Below are 17338 nucleotides of genomic sequence, written 5' to 3'. Positions count from 1 at the left end.
GGAAGCAGCTTGGGTTAACAGAGAAAGTTGATCCCGACTGAGGGTTTGGGTTTTGTCAAGCCAGCTTGGCATGTTGAACTTGCTTTGCAGTCTATTCATCTGCTCATTTGCTATGCAGATCTTCTGTTTATATGAGAAACAGAAGAAAGGAGGGGAAGATGAGAGGGAAGCAAACATCTGAACAGAAGAAAGTTGCTTTAAAGTGTGCTACAACATCGTTTTTCTTTCCTCAGACAGTGGATAAACTGAGGCGCTGCACCAAGTCCCAGTGTAAGATGAATCAGATGAATTTTATAAATGTGTATCATCCAAAACTACTCTTGCAGAATCCAAGGGTAGAAATATGGAGCCACAAATGAGCACAATAGGACCACTTTAACAAGCTTACATGGAAAAAATGGCTTCAGCCCAGGAAATAATATTAAAATCATTTCCTCTTTATTGCACCAAGATTTGTTTGCTTAGATAACCCAACAAAAATAGCAAGAAAAGGCTTAAACCCCAATATTAGAAACCTCCGGGTGATTCACCAATGGAAGAAGCCTCCAGAGCGTACAGACAATTAAAGCAGTGATATGGCAACACACTAACTGCATGGCTGCAATGCATGCATATGTCCACCCTGCTAAACTTTCCTAATCTTTGAATGTAGCAATCTTAATATCTGCTTTCCCTTTTTTAATAATATAAAAACATTTTGTCTGAAGAGCAAAAGCAGTGGCTGTCGTCCAGATGATATCACAGTGAAGATTTTAACCTCTCAAGACAATTTCTACCCTCATCTATGGCAGACTACTCTAACAAAAGCTACCCGCAGTAACAAAACACTTGTAGCTAATTTAAAGCCACAGTCAATTATATCTCAGACAATGTATTGTGGAGCAGCTACAGAAAGGCAGCTGCATTAGCTGCCTATTAACACCACACACAGAGCTTAGCTTTGCCAAATTAGTGCACCATCACTGAGTAACCTGAGCACATAAATCTGCCACTTTACATCACATTTTACATTAATCTAAGTGTATTTATGCAGTACATGCAACCAATTTTATCATTTTAAGCGAGCGCATTCTGTTCCACATAAAAGGAATTAAATGTTTACAATATTAAAGCAGCAAGAACTTCAGTGATGCCGTTTTAAACTGAGTTTAGTTGAGATTTTTAGAAGAAAATCAAAGCAGATAAACTTACCAGAGTAGCTCCCTGAGAGTCCTGCTGGTTGACCTTTTCTCCTTGACTCAGCAGTTCCTGAATGTCTCCTATCATCTTCCTCTCCGTCGACGCTCGCGTCTCGTTGATCATCTCCTGGGTGATGCCTGTCAGTCAAACATGCAGGCAGAGCAGCCAGAGTTAATCGCAGGGGAGTTTGGTCCTGACACTTTTAATATATAACTGCAGCCTGAAATGGACAGTTTTTGATGTGAGGCGAAACCCACTTGGGTATGATACCTCTGAGACACGTACCTGAAAATAAATGTAAAAAGTTAGTAAAGCCTTCTTTAAACTGTAACGTCTTCTTTTTATCTAAGGAGGATGTTTTCTGCCAGCAACAGTTTCCACAGTAGGTTGGAAGCAAAGCAGAAATAACTGCTTTTTGTTATCTTAGTTTGATAATATTTTAAATAAATGGTATTTGTAATAAAAAAAAAAAAACTAATGCTAGTGTTGAAGGTGAATTTAATCTTCACATAAAATTTTTTAAAATGCATTTATTTACTGAAAATCAGTGCAGAGCTGCAAACATTTGGACTTGAGCATCTGAAAGTATAAAGTGACCATTTTCTGCAGGTAGCAGAGTAGTTTATTCTCATGCTGGCTGTCCTTCCATGTCCTGGCAAAGAGGTTTGTTTGCAAAGAAGGTTTGGCCCAGGTGTTTCTGGATGTCACTTCCCCTCTAAATTCCTCATTTAATCCATCTTCCTGCTGCCAGGCAGGGCTAAATACTGAGACTGCCACACTTCAGCAAAGAAGTTATCCTCCTTCGGCTCAGTAACATTCAGCGTTAATTGAAAGAGGTGTCAGTCAAGACTGTCTCTTGTATTCTTGCAGTGTAACTATCAAAATATGTGAATTAACCTCAGAAGAGATCTGGAGCACAGGGTCAAAATATCTACACAACCAAAGTAAACACCCTGCCCTAATTTAACAAAAAAAAAAAAAAAAAAAGGGAAATTGAATTCTCATTCATCCTTAAAATGCTGTTTACAGAGGACACTCCCCTGGATCTGATCATTCTAACTTGAAATAAATTGTAGAAGCAGTCAGGTCACATTTGACTGCACATTTTCCTTTGTTAGGATTTCAGCCCCGTGACCTTTCTCAGTAATAAATTTGTCACATAAAGCTGAAGGCAATGGCAGTCAGTCATCCACAACTCCTACTGCAATGTCGCTCTTTTGTTTTAGCAGGTGTCCACGCATGTGAAGGTTAACAGTCGTGATGAAGGGAGTTAAAAGGGTGAATTGAATTTGCAATCAGAGTCACCTGGAGGGGTTTTAAAGGCTCACGGATCAAGGAAATGACAGCCCCTTTAGTCGATTTAATCCATGCCTCCAGCAAATGTTTTCTTCTGTGTTTTCTGTTGTTTCTCTCAGATACTCGTGTCACAAATTCTACCTCTTTCATATTTTGATTTTGCTGCAGTGATGCGCCACAGCCTGAAAAAAAAACTCCCAGAAGGATTAGAGGATGTCAAATCTAGAAAATATTCCTCACCCTCAAACAAAGGATTGTTCCCCCTGTTTTTAGCCTTTTCAGGAAACGTACATAACTGGCATTAAATGTGACTACATTAGTTTCAGGTGCTTCAAATACCCTGTTGAGTTATAAAGTTGTATTTAACTAAGTAAACAATATAAATGAGAACAGACAAGAACATCGGGCGCAGTGAAAAACCTAACCAAACAGTTCATAGCGGTTGGACAAAAGATCTGGTCAAATATTCACCCAGAACCATTGATCAGGTGTTCAATGTTTGTATGTGTGTGTGTGTGGATGTAGCAGGCTTGTATAAACATACAGTACATGAGGACATGATGTCATTCAAGTATACACAAGCAGTTATATTTTTGCACATAAGGCAACAGAATGTCCTTTCTGTCTTAGGGGCTACTTGTTTAAACAGCTCCTAACTGCAGTGTTAAGCAGAAAGGAGCCTGTCTTAAACTGAAATGTCTGCAATTCCTAATAAAAGGGTAACCATGCTACCATGGCAGATATCTGGTATGGCAATCCTATAGCAGTTTCCTGCAATAGTACAGTAATAAAGACAGCGACTGCTGTGATGGCTGCACAGCTGGCTAAAGCTGTCTACACTGCACTTAAGGCCACTTGTATCTGTTTTTACTTACATTATGAAAATGTACTTATTCTTAATCTTGTGAAGAATTAATTACTTGGAAATAGGTTTTTAGAAATAAGCCACATAATGATTTTTTTTTAGCTCCAGTCTTTTTTCTTATTCACTGCTCTTTGTGGATTTGGCCAAATGAATTCCACATGATATAAGCAGATGTTATGCATGCTACATGGCTGATTTCCAACCCCTAGAAACTATAAAACTAGTATAAAATGAATAATTCAGTGAGTAAGTCTAATCAGCATCATTATCATAAATATAAATTCCTGCTAGGTTTGACGTCACCCAGTAACAGTACCCTAGTACCCACTCCAACAGTCCATCACTATAAATTTTTATCCCAATACTGCATAATTCAATTCAATTCAGTTTTATTTATACAGCGCCAAATCACAACATCAGTCGCCTCAAGGTGCTCTATATTGTAAGGTAGACCCTACAATAATACATACAGAGAAAAACCCAACAGTCATATGAACCCCTATGAGCAAGCACTTTGGCGACAGTGGGAAGGAAAAACTCCCTTTTAACAGGAAGAAACCTCCAGCAGAACCAGGCTCAGGGAGGGGCGGGGCCATCTGCTGTGACTGGTTGGGGTGAGAGAAGAAAGACGGGATAAAAGACATGCAAACTAACCAGCTGACCTGCACTAACGGCTTGGTATTTCCACACACCTTTTAATAACACAAAATTAGTATATTTACAGTATTACACTAATACTTATATGTATAATTAGTATACTAGGTATAATCAGATATAGTCTAAGTATACTTAGACTATATCTGATTTAAAAACTAAAAGAAATGAGGACGTATTCACTAAGGCTACGTTCACACTGCAGGCGAAAGCGCATCAAATCCGATTTTTTTTGACCCTATACGACCCATATCCGATCATGGTATGACAGTGTAAACGTTACAAATCCGATATTTTCAAATCCAATCTGGGTCACTTTCCTATGTGGTACTGAATCTGATACATATCCGATGTTTTAGAAAGCGACTGCTGTTTTAATGCGACGGTCATGTCGCATTAAATCCGTCTTTTACGTCACTGACACAAGACAGACGCCAATTATCAGCGCCGGAGAAGACATCGTGAACGCTTCCTGGCCATCCAGTATAGATGTTAGTGAAACTGTTGGGAAGACAACGTTGGAGAAACGTGAACATTTTCTTTGTACTGCATAATCTGCAGATTCTGACAGAAATCTGCAACTATCCTTTGAAGCACCGCTCCTCTCTAAAACAGCAATAAGGATCATTATTAGGTTATTCACATTATTATGTAAATAACAAAATAACTTAAAGCAAAAATTGGGAAACGTGAAGTCCGAAGTCTTTATATTAAGGCCATCAGTCAAACAATATTGTTTGCTCTGGGTCTAAACAGAGCGCGTTGTGTGTGACGTCTTCTTTTGCGCATGCGGCCGCTTTGAGCGTTCACACTAGAGCGCGTTTGCTGTCGCATTTTATTTGTAGTGTGAACGAGCAGACAAAAAAATCGGATTTGAGCATTAAGACCTGCAGTGTGAACGTAGCCTTATTCAGCAATGCTTCTTTTAAACATAACCGTCTTCCTCTCCTTTCTCTCTTTTAGTGCTGCAATTAAAGTGGGGTTTTTTTCTCTCCTTGGGAAGGAGCAACTTTACATTTAGCTCAGATATATTTTGTGAACAGTCTGTATGTTTGGTGTTACGTTTTGAGCTGTATGAAAAGTTGTATTTGAAGTGGTCTGGAACTTTTGTCTCTTAAGTACTGCAACTGCACCTTTACGTATGCACCATGAACGCATCACAGGGATGAGAAGGGAAAAGGGACGTCTGGAAGGTGTAAGCAGGCTATGGGATGTCATTATCTTCTTATTACTGAGCAGGTACCTCCAGGCCCTCACCGGAAGCAGTGCCAGGCTTCAGCACATTGAATAGTAGTATGCATTAACCTGCCAATCAGATTTCATTACTCAATAACTGAAGGTGTTGGAACACTTTTCCGGATCATTTGAATTTAACACCTGAACAGAAGAAACAGAGCAGGGGCTTGTCCAACGAACTATGACTGCTGCTGCACTGGAATCGTGAGACTTTTTCCTTTCAAATAGCGATGCAGAACAGGCCAACGATATTCAAAATATGCACAAAGTGTTACCATCTTCCCTTCTTTATTGCATGTGTGGATTTGACTGGGCATTAAAAAAAGGCATTAAAGGTGTCATGCCCCACTCTATTTTACCCAGATACACAGATCCGCTCCTTATCTCTGCAGCTCATCACAGATGAACTGGTCTCTCCGGGGAAGGATCAAGGAAGCACTGAATCCGTCGATGCTGCATATCAAGTGCTGTGCGTGTGCGTGCGTGCGTGCGTGCGTGTGCGTGCGTGCGTGTGTGTGGGGAGAGAGGCTGACTGTGTGTTCCCATCCCTGCAGTGTCTCAGGGGAGAGAAGTCTTATCCAGCAGTACAGTGCTGAGAACATTACGGGAGCAATTAGCAGCACCACGCTCCTTTTAATCAGCTTAATAATCATTCTTCTCACCTACTGTACCGCTATCTGCTTTCTGCAGCTTGAGAGATCCTATTGTAAGCTGAGAACCTCATTTTCAAGTGTCTGTTTTCCCTCTGAGAGCCCCCGCTCTCTGTCTCTGTGCATTTTCAATAATGCCTCGCATCCACACAATGTGGCTTCATGTGTCCTGTTTGTACTGTTAAAAAGATCAAAATTATTAACTGCAAACTTGTTTACGAGTGCAATAACCAGGCTTCTCGAGCTTTCGTTAACCAGGGAAATATGACTGAGCACCCCTGATGCTCTCCTCCGGCACCCTGCATCTACAGTCTCCTGCTTACTCACACCAGCTCCACACATGCATTTGGCATTTAGCAGTGTGCTGAAGGGCACCTTAACCAACTTAGGAAAGTTTCACCTTTTCTTTACTTTTTTGTTTTTGATACCACTTGTGAAGCGCACCAACCAACAGCCTCGTACTGGTAAACAAAGAGGTGTGAGCATATGAATAAGCAATGACTTTTGTGAGGCAGCACGCTGCCCTGAAACACATCGAATGTGTCTGTATGAGACTCGAAAAGAAGGATTAGATATGATTCATGTACTACTGAGTTTGTCTTTTTTAAAGATGTTTGTTGAATCGCTAAAGTGGAGGTGACGTTAACAGTGTTAACAAAATGTTAGAAAGATTAATATGTGTGTACGATCTGGGAGGCAAAGAATACACTTTAATACTTAGAAGGAAACTGTGCTGCACACTCACTCATTTTAATAAAGTAAGTATGAAGCTACAGCCTGCTAGACTGCTTCTGTACAGGAAAAACAGAAAGTTTGTTCTGTCCAAAGCAAACAGCATCTTCCATAAAAACAAAATCAATGCAGAAGCAGAAAAAAAACTGCAGTTCAGTCAACAGTCGTGTCATGCTGGCCCCAAAAATCACAGTTCAGTCTTTTCATTGGCTGAGTTTGGTTTTAACACAACCATAGTTAGTTAAGACTAGCCACACATACCTAGGGTCTGACTAAGTCAGGGGTGCCCAATCCCGGTCCTCGAGAGCTACCGTCCTGCAGCTTTTAGATGCATCCTTGTTCCCACACACCTGAATCAAATGAATGGCTTGTTATCAGGCCTTTGCCAAACATGATGGCATGCTGAAGAGATCAAACCATTTGATTCAGCTGTGTTGGAGTAGGGATGCATCTAAAAGCTGCAGGATAGTAGCTCTCGAGGACCGGGATTGGGCACCCCTGGACTAAGTCAATGACTGCCCATGACAAGCAGATGCTACGTGAAATTGCTTGCAAATAGGTAGGCTGCACTAATTGCTCTGGTCACTAAGATATTGCCATGGTGGCCTGTAGTTTGCATGGAAGACAAGTGACAGTGAAACTGTGAAAAGCGCAACGCAATCTAACTGGGGACTGTTCACCTTCAAAGTAAAAGTAGGACTTTTTGAAATATGTTTTGGATGCAAAGGTAAAGCACCAGTTTTACTTTGGAGGCAAAAAGTCTCTGTTTTGGTTTGCATCACACTTGTTTGCAGACAAGTGAAACTCTTCTATGCAAACCTTGTAATAAGCAACAGGAGCTTTTTGGTATGACAACATGTATCCACCAAACTGACACAACCACTTGCCACATTTTTCCCAGCAAACCAGGGGTTGCCAGGGGATGCTGACTGGCCTTGAAAGTGTATAATACTGGCACACCAGCTTTGTTAACCAGACATAAGTGGTTAGGACTTAGTAACACTAACCAAGCTAGAAAGCCATAACTAGGGTTAGCCAAAAACCCAACTGTACCCAGTTTCCTGGTTAATAACTACTAATACAACTGGAGGTCTGTGTGACGTCTTTGTTTTAGTCTATGGCCCAAAGGCAACACCATTAAACTATGTTGTAATCAGAAAGCAATTAATTAAATTTTTTTGCAATCTTTTTAATTGCATTTTGCAAAATGATATTTGAAATGAGCCACAGTTTAGCAGCCAGTTCTACAATAGTACAGTGAAAACCGCCTGCTGCTCGTTTTTGTTGTTTTGTTCCCAGCCGTGAGAACACATGCCAGCTTGAGGATGTAACCATTTACCAGAAAACAACAACAAAACACTGAGAGCAGCTCGTGTTAAGAGGCTTGATTTTACTCCAGTGTAAATAAATTTGTCTGTTGCTTCGACAGCTTTTGTACGCGTCTTTCTTCACACCGCACAAACAGACAAAAATGCAAACAGCACGAGTTTCCCCCTCCTTCATCACTGATGTGCAGTTATGTCAGCGCTGATCTCCTTGAACTCTCTTTCACTCATGTCGCAGAGACAAACTGTGGCGTCTGCAGCTGTTTACAGTGACACAGCATGAATATACAGTATCCTAATCTGCACCCCGCTGGCACAGAGAGAGAGAACTGTGAATACTTTCAGCTCCTCACAGTGTCAATCATAAAACTGTGCCTGACACTACGTGTGATATCAGGTCACAACTCTGATGCCATCTTCTTCAGCAATCTGTTCTTATGACCGTTAAGACTGCCAAAAGCTGCAAGCCGCAAAGGTTAAAATAAGATTTGCATCTTCCTTCCTTCTCATCTCTAATTTTTGCTAGACCTGGGCTCTTAAACGACTGCTTTTTATAGCAGTCACACTTAAAAAAGTAACAAAAAATAACAACACAGTCCAAGTGTTAAAGTACAAGGAAGCTGATTAAACTGTGCCTGCCTGCTTTAAACTCCACACATAACCTGTCACAGCTTTATTCAGACTAAAACAGCAGATCTATACAGAAATACATGAACTTTGCTGTCCAGACAATGATTTTTAGACTGGATACAACTTTTAACTTTTCTAACATAAGCTTTAAAGTAAGGTAGCGGTAGGCTGTGTTTTCAATAAGTCTAAGAAGCTGAGGCTGAGTTAGCAAGCTAGCCTCTTCTGGTAAGTCTCCTGGTGTTTTGGCAAAATACACAGTTGTCGACTAGGAATGAACAGATGTAACCAGGGAAGGAAATGAACGGGTTGAACTAAGTGAATGTTGTTTTTCCTGGAAATATCTTGTTCACTGGGAGTCTAAAAAGAAAAAGGAAATGTTTTACAAAAAAACTCACATGTGCTGGTAAAGTTAAAGTTACATTTAATTGAAATAATCCCAACATAAACGTACTTTGTGTAACATCATTACTCCTGCGCATAACTATGTAATCTTCTCTCAATTATCAGTCTGACAGTCTGCAGACAGACTGAATCTGATTCTAAACTTACTAAAAGATTTTATCATCTGTCTAACCTTCCTGTCAGTAACTTCCCCTTTAAGCATTTATTCTCTACCTCTGTTGGCCATGGCCGTCTCAATGATGTCCAGCGTGGGATCATCTTCACACAGGTCGTAGGGCATGTTCCCATCGGAGTTGACTGCCAGCAGATCTGCGCCACTGTGGGAAATGAGCGGATGAATATTTCAACAAATCCAATCAGAGTTAATAAATGCTCCGAATGTACAATATGCAGGGCTAACGACTCAATGAGAAAAAGTGTTCAATATATTACATTTCATAGCACCATCTGTGATCCTCAAAAGTTTAAAAATAACCAAAACAACTTGAGTCATCAGGGTAACGCCGCCCTGTTTTCATGTCCCGACCTACTGTAACACACAAAGATGCTGAAAACTAACAATCTATAACTCAAAGTCTTGGATGGGGATGACAAAACAAATGTGCATTGCACAGCACTAACTGAAGAAGCTAATTAACGTCTTTCAGCCCAGAACAAATGACACTGCCTCATTCAGCAGTTTTTAACTTCATCCATGTCACAGCACGGTCGCTTTGACGAGTCCTGCACGTCAACAGATGGCAGCAGTGTGTTTGTGTGTGTGTAAGTCTCTGCATACAGGCTGCAGTTCAACCCGTCATGTTAACAAGCAGAAACAATACCAATGTGTACACGTGCAGTATGTTAATTTGCCTGTTTTGTCTCTTTGTGTGTACATGTGTCGCTGTTATTGCTTCATTAGGATGCAATTAAAGCCTAATAAACTCAGTCTAATTAAACCCTAATTAAACATGTCCACAATGTGTGAACTCATGAGTCATCTATACTTCTTACACGTATTTGCATCCAGTCAAAGACAGTAACAAGGACATTTTTCCCTATGGGAATTTGGGTCAGTGTTAAGAGATAAGATAAGATAGAACTTTATTAATCCCTCGGGTGGGTTCCTCTGGGAAATTCGACTTCCAAAAAGCACAGCAACGACCGAAGTTACAGTTACAGAATTGTTATATATATATATATATATATATATATATATATATATATATATATATATATATATATATATATATATATACACACACACACACACACACATATAAATACAGAGACAAATATAAATAAAATATACAAAGGGGATAAATAGAATAAATAGGAATAAAAAATAAAAATACAAGTGAATTGCACATTTCAAGTATTGAGTCTATTGCACTGTTGACTATTTACAAAAAGTATTGCACAAGGTATTGTACAGTGAGGTGAAGAGGCACTACAGCTTAGTTGTTCCCTCCTTTGTCCTCCTGTTTCCCCTCCCTCTCCCCTCCAGAGAGGAGTTAAACAGTCTGATGGCGTGTGGGACAAAGGAGTTTTTAAGTCTGTTAGTTCTTGTCTTGGGGAGAAGCAACCTGTCACTGAACAGACTCTTCTGATTGTTTATGGCCGTGTGCAGAGGATGCCCAGCATTGTTCATAATGTCCATCAGTTTCTTTAATGTCCTTTTCTCTGCCACTGTCACCAGAGTGTCCAGCTTCATGCCGACCACAGAGCTAGCCCTCCTGATCAGTTTCTCCAGCCTGGATGAGTCCTTCTTTGCTGTGCTGCTCCCCCAGCACACCACAGCATAGAAAAGTACTCCAGCAACCACCGACTGGTAAAACATCCTCAGGAGCTTCCTGCAGATGTTAAAAGACCTCAGCCTCCTGAGGAAGTACAGTCGGCTTTGGGCTTTTTTATACAGGTGCTCTGTGTTGCATGACCAGTCCAGTTTATTGTCCACCCACAGCCCGAGGTACTTGTACTTGTTGACCACCTCCACCTCCTCCCCCTCTATCTGAACCGGCAGTGGACCTTCTCTGGACCTCCCGAAGTCCACAACCAGTTCCTTAGTCTTTGAGGTGTTGAGTTGCAGGTGGTTTGTGTGACTCCATGCGAGTCACACATCTTGATCGCATGGAGTCATCTTGTTACTTGATCGCATGGAGTCATCTTGTTACTGAATTATTAACAACATCTGCATATCAAAGTTGGATAATAATTCAGTCTCTGTCATTATTAAACCACTACACATCCTGCGGCTGGAAATAATTCAGTATTATCCTTTACTGACCTTCAGTGGGTTTGCTTTATCTTCAAATATCATTATAACACTGATTTTTAGTAGAGGATAGTGTCATTTCCACGATGTTTTTCACTCTTTTTTTGTATAATTTGTCACAGCTGTTAGGTGCATTAGCATTAATTGTTGCTTCTGTTGATTTTGGAACAGAAAAACCTAATCTGTCTGGACAAGAAAAAAATCAGGTTCCTCAAACTGCGTCTGTGGCTCATTGGGGACAGTAGCTGCAGTTATATCTGTATATTTGACAGCATGGCAACAACATGCCATGCCATTAAGTTTAGAGTATCATGTAAGCACATGTTTTTGCCTGGGAAACCATCACAGCCATTCATTATACTGCTGGTCAATTTAAACTTTCAACCTAAAGTGGATTCATTATGGTTTAAAATAACCATGATTTATCTTATACTGGCCCCTTAGCAAACTTTTTAGCTTGGGGCTCTTTAAGCCAGGTCTTCTGATTGGCTGTCCTTTACAAACAGAAGAGCTGAAAAGCAGGTGGGAGGGGCTTCCATATTAAAATCCTCTCTTTATAACATCATACAGATCCAGGAGCACCCAAAAAAAAGTTAGAAACAGCGTTTCAAGCCTCCTCGGGAAAATCTGTCCCTTAGTATGAGCCCACTATCACAACAAAATGAACAATAATATGGGAAACCATAACAGACCCACCACAAAATCAAATTGTATTGTTTATTCTGTGGCCTGTAGAGCTATTCATACATCTGATGTTCACAGAAATCTTTATATCTTGTCACTATATCATAACTGTAAGCCTCTTCTCATGAACTGCAATAATGCAAGTGAAGTTTAGTAGAAATGAAGCACGTCTTTTAAACTTTATGACTAATAGTTAACAAATTAACTACATTTTGGTGCATTCAGTCTCGAACTGCAACTGTTCGGTTTGTTTATTTTTGTTGTTTTAATGCTGTGACGTGCTGATCTCAATATTTACCCAGAACTGACACGTTGAGCTGAATCCAGCAAAAACCTGATGTCATATTGTTACAGAGCTACTACAGGGAGTGCAGAATTATTAGGCAAGTTGTATTTTTGAGGAATAATTTTATTATTGAACAACAACCATGTTCTCAATGAACCCAAAAAACTCATTAATATCAAAGCTGAATGTTTTTGGAAGTAGTTTTTAGTTTGTTTTTAGTTTTAGCTATTTTAGGGGGATATCTGTGTGTGCAGGTGACTATTACTGTGCATAATTATTAGGCAACTTAATAAAAAACAAATATATACCCATTTCAATGATTTATTTTTACCAGTGAAACCAATATAACATCTCCACATTCACAAATATACATTTCTGACATTCAAAAACAAAACAAAAACAAATCAGCGACCAATATAGCCACCTTTCTTTGCAAGGACACTCAAAAGCCTGCCATCCATGGATTCTGTCAGTGTTTTGATCTGTTCACCATCAACATTGCGTGCAGCAGCAACCACAGCCTCCCAGACACTGTTCAGAGAGGTGTACTGTTTTCCCTCCTTGTAAATCTCACATTTGATGATGGACCACAGGTTCTCAATGGGGTTCAGATCAGGTGAACAAGGAGGCCATGTCATTAGTTTTTCTTCTTTTATACCCTTTCTTGCCAGCCACGCTGTGGAGTACTTGGACGCGTGTGATGGAGCATTGTCCTGCATGAAAATCATGTTTTTCTTGAAGGATGCAGACTTCTTCCTGTACCACTGCTTGAAGAAGGTGTCTTCCAGAAACTGGCAGTAGGACTGGGAGTTGAGCTTGACTCCATCCTCAACCCGAAAAGGCCCCACAAGCTCATCTTTGATGATACCAGCCCAAACCAGTACTCCATCTCCACCTTGCTGGCGTCTGAGTCGGACTGGAGCTCTCTGCCCTTTACCAATCCAGCCACGGGCCCATCCATCTGGCCCATCAAGACTCACTCTCATTTCATCAGTCCATAAAACCTTAGAAAAATCAGTCTTGAGATATTTCTTGGCCCAGTCTTGACGTTTCAGCTTGTGTGTCTTGTTCAGTGGTGGTCGTCTTTCAGCCTTTCTTACCTTGGCCATGTCTCTGAGTATTGCACACCTTGTGCTTTTGGGCACTCCAGTGATGTTGCAGCTCTGAAATATGGCCAAACTGGTGGCAAGTGGCATCTTGGCAGCTGCACGCTTGACTTTTCTCAGTTCATGGGCAGTTATTTTGCGCCTTGGTTTTTCCACACGCTTCTTGCGACCCTGTTGACTATTTTGAATGAAACGCTTGATTGTTCGATGATCACGCTTCAGAAGCTTTGCAATTTTGAGACTGCTGCATCCCTCTGCAAGATATCTCACTATTTTTGACTTTTCTGAGCCTGTCAAGTCCTTCTTTTGACCCATTTTGCCAAAGGAAAGGAAGTTGCCTAATAATTATGCACACCTGATATAGGGTGTTGATGTCATTAGACCACACCCCTTCTCATTACAGAGATGCACATCGCCTAATATGCTTAATTGGTAGTAGGCTTTCGAGCCTATACAGCTTGGAGTAAGACAACATGCATGAAGAGGATGATGTGGACAAAATACTCATTTGCCTAATAATTCTGCACTCCCTGTATTCCTCACTGCATACATGACCTTTTACAGCCTAAGGCAGTGCCATTACTCAATTTTCCTGAAGCATAATGAGTTAAATATTAGATTTCATAAGAACATATTTAGACTTTCGTGGTGCTGGTCTTTATCTCAGACAAGATAAGGGCTGTGCTGCAGGAAATCATGATGTATCATATCTTTATGACTTACTGTGCGATGAGTATCTTAACAAGTCCTGCGTGGCCACAGGTAGCAGCAGCATGCAGCGGCGTCCACAGTTCGTTGTCCTGAGCGTTAACACTGGCTCCTCGGTCCAACAAGAGCTTCACCATCTCCTCATAGTTGTCTATGCAACACTGTATGGAGAGAGAGAGACAGAGGAAAAGGGAGGGAAGGAAAGGAGGAGTAGGACAAGATTAGATTTGGTTCAGGTTTTAGGAAATATTCAATAGCCCAGTATTTTCAGGATTTGAATTTCAGTGTGGGATTGTGGGTACTGCACATAGAGGAAGAGAATGAATGGATGGACCGATGGAAGACACAACAACAGAACAATAAAATATGTGCAGCTCACCACTATCCCCTCCTTACCCAAACAAGTGGTCACCCTTGTGGAAAACAGTTAACCCCCAATTTTGAAATATGATTTTAAAGGCCTGATCTAAAACCTTGGGGGGGGAAAAGTAGTAAGGAAAATACAAAAAAATATGATGGTTTGTAAAATAACATTTCAGCATCTTAATCATTCAAGAATGACAACAAAACCATAAATAAGTAAGTACCCATTTGTGAAATCTATATAGTATTTTGTTAGGCTATCCTAGATTACAAATCTAAGCAACTTCATACACATTCATCCTGACTTCTCAGCCATTGTGTGGGTTTGTTTCCTGGACAAAGGCAGAGGGTCACAAAGTATTTTGCTTGTAAAGCTGGGTGTGATTACAGGGTGGAGAGGAAAGAGAATTTTCCATGAAAACCATTCTCCAATCAGACGGCTGTCAGCAGCTGCAGTTTGCTCCATCAGAGCTAATTAGTGAGTGTGGCAGTAACAACAAGTTACTGCCACAGATAACAAAAAACAAGAGAGAAAGAGGCAGGAAAGTGCTGAAGAAAAGGATGGAATTACTTTGTCACAGTGGGAGGGTCAGATATTATCAGAAAATCAAGACGTTCAGGGAGAACAGTTTGTTTCCAAAGTCTGAAAAGGGCATGTCAGCTAATGCCTCTGTTATTGTTTGCGGTGGTGAATCTGGTCCATGACATTTTTAATCAAACCTTCCAAACCAATTTTTATTTTTCTGCTTTGTTTTGTTTGTTCATTTTATACCAAAGAACCCTTGGACACCTTTATATCAAAGGAAATGAGACATCTATCACACAAAAAAAACAAAACAAACAAATGCAAAATCACCTTTAGCAAATTGTTTGCTGACAATCCTGCTAAAAAACCCAAAAGTGCTTCAATGAAGAAAAAAAGGGGGGGGGAGAAAATAAAAGAAAGAGGACTGGCAGCAAATACAAAAAAAAATAAAGATAACAAGCAACAAAAGAAAGAAAACAAAATACATCCACTCAGTAATCCGCTTATACTGTGAGGCTTTGGCGAGCAGCAGCCATCTCAGCATGTATTGGAAACCACGATGTTAACACACAAGTCTCAAATTGTTTCCACTTTCTAAATCCCCGATTGCAATCCATCAAATCACAAGCTCCTCTGTTCAACTCCTATGTGATTATATTCTGACTTCAATTCTGCAATTTGGGTAAAAATTAGTCAAAGTTTGTGAACTACAATTTTCTGTTAGCTCACCATCCCATGTCTTCAGATTATTGATAGACTCTACTTTTCTGCAGTTTAACACTTTCTAAAGTGACATTTTTTTGCACCGTCTTCTCAAACGTGAGGGTTTTTCGGCTCTTCTTTATTTCATCTGATTGCGAATTGTTTACTTGAGAATATAATCTACAAGGAAACATTTTGTTGCATGCACAGGTTAAACCTATGCGCTAGTTATACGATGCTAATCACTTCTGAGCAGAAAAAAAATAGACATTTTCTGTTAAACCAACTGTATGCTTATTTTTAAGCGGCTATAGGTCATTTTACTTGTATATAAGCAGTTTAATTAGAGTGAACCTGCTGTGCTCCATATTACTTTTCCTTAGTAAAGCCTGTCAGCCTCACTCTCTCATACAAAGCTCCCTTTCCTTAAAGGCCAACATCCCTTTAAGCCATTTTTCTTCATATTGGCTTCCAGTCCCCTGGCTTCTAAACAGAACTCATGACTTTTGAACACCATCCACTCCACATGCCACTGTGAAGGTTCTGAAACAAACAAAAAAACGAAAACAAAAAAAACATAATTTCTTGATGTGATTTGATTGATTAGCATTCAAATATCTCAGTGAAGACAGAACAAAGATCTACCACAAAGCAAGAAAGCATGAGACAACAACAATAATTTCTCATTCTTAATAAGAAATGATAGTTTCTGGCATCTGTCTGTGCAGGTAATTATTCAATCTGGAATAAGAGAATGGACTGTTGGTAATAATTTACTCATTAACTGCTTAATATGGCATTTAAGGTGGATTTGATGTTTAATCCGCAGACAATATAGAAGCTAAGTACAGGGTGGGCCATTTATATGGATACACCGTAATAACATGGGAATGGTTGGTGATATTAAAGTCCTGTTTGTGGCACATTAGTATATGTGAGGGGACAAACTCCTCAAGATGGATTTACAACTCACAATGTTTAAACAGGACTTTAATATCACCAACCATTCCCATGTTATTACGGTGTATCCATATAAATGGCCCACCCTGTACTGTAACATCATCCATGGGTTTCTGGAGGCTTGTTGTGAAGCAATTATACTTTCGCCATCTTGGTTTTAAAGAACTAGATGTGACTACGAGGGTCAAATGTCACTATGAAACCACTCACTCATTAACTAACAACTTAAATCTGCCGTCTATGGTTTAATCACAAGCATAATGGCGTAGTATAACAACAGTGATGGTAGGAATAATATCAGTAAATTTTTCTGTGACATACAACTGTCATATCATAATATCAATGGCACAGTGCAGAACAGTGTTTAAAGCCCAGGCATGCCCAACAACGAGAGCAGCGTGTCAGCCTCCAATGATGATTTAGTAAATAGTGAACTTTAACAACCTCCAACAAAAGAGCAAATGTTTGATGGGTTAGGGTTAGAGGTTACAGGTTAGGGATTTTCCATTTCAATTTTATTATGTGCAAGCATAGTGCAGGGTCCTGAAGAGTTACAAGGTTAAATTACTTGAGTTATTGTTACTGTTGAAATGTTGAGCATTTCAGTGGAAAAGACTACCTGGGATACTTTTGTGCTTGTGCTTTGTATGTATACCTGTATCTCTAATATTGCACTATATTACTGCTGCTGGCACCTTGTGGCAACAGATTCCAATTTTGAATCAGGGCGTCTATGATCCATGAGCTCACTGGAGAACAGAAGGATGGAAAATGCGTTCA

At 40.1% G+C, this 17338-nt stretch overlaps 1 protein-coding gene across 2 annotated transcripts in view; it reads right to left on the bottom strand.

The window, feature by feature from the left end:
- ppp1r16b (protein phosphatase 1, regulatory subunit 16B) overlaps positions 1–17338 on the bottom strand; it is a 96911-nt gene that overhangs the window by 11500 nt on the left and 68073 nt on the right. For both annotated transcript variants that reach the window (XM_085457650.1, XM_085457651.1), the window contains exons 4-6: positions 14023–14168; positions 9183–9286; positions 1192–1316 (exon numbers count right to left, since the gene is read on the bottom strand). In XM_085457650.1, the coding sequence (XP_085313776.1) occupies positions 1192–1316; positions 9183–9286; positions 14023–14168 (375 nt within the window). The remainder of the gene's footprint in view (positions 1–1191; positions 1317–9182; positions 9287–14022; positions 14169–17338) is intronic.

The sequence above is a fragment of the Copadichromis virginalis genome, linkage group LG5 (assembly GCF_057382275.1).
Source record: "Copadichromis virginalis isolate Kocher_CV1m ecotype Utaka linkage group LG5, C_Virginalis_male_GT1.1, whole genome shotgun sequence".
Taxonomy (NCBI): Eukaryota; Metazoa; Chordata; class Actinopteri; order Cichliformes; family Cichlidae; genus Copadichromis; species Copadichromis virginalis.
The sequence above is the reverse complement of the archived record's forward strand: the minus strand, read 5'-3'. Positions and strand labels throughout refer to the sequence as shown.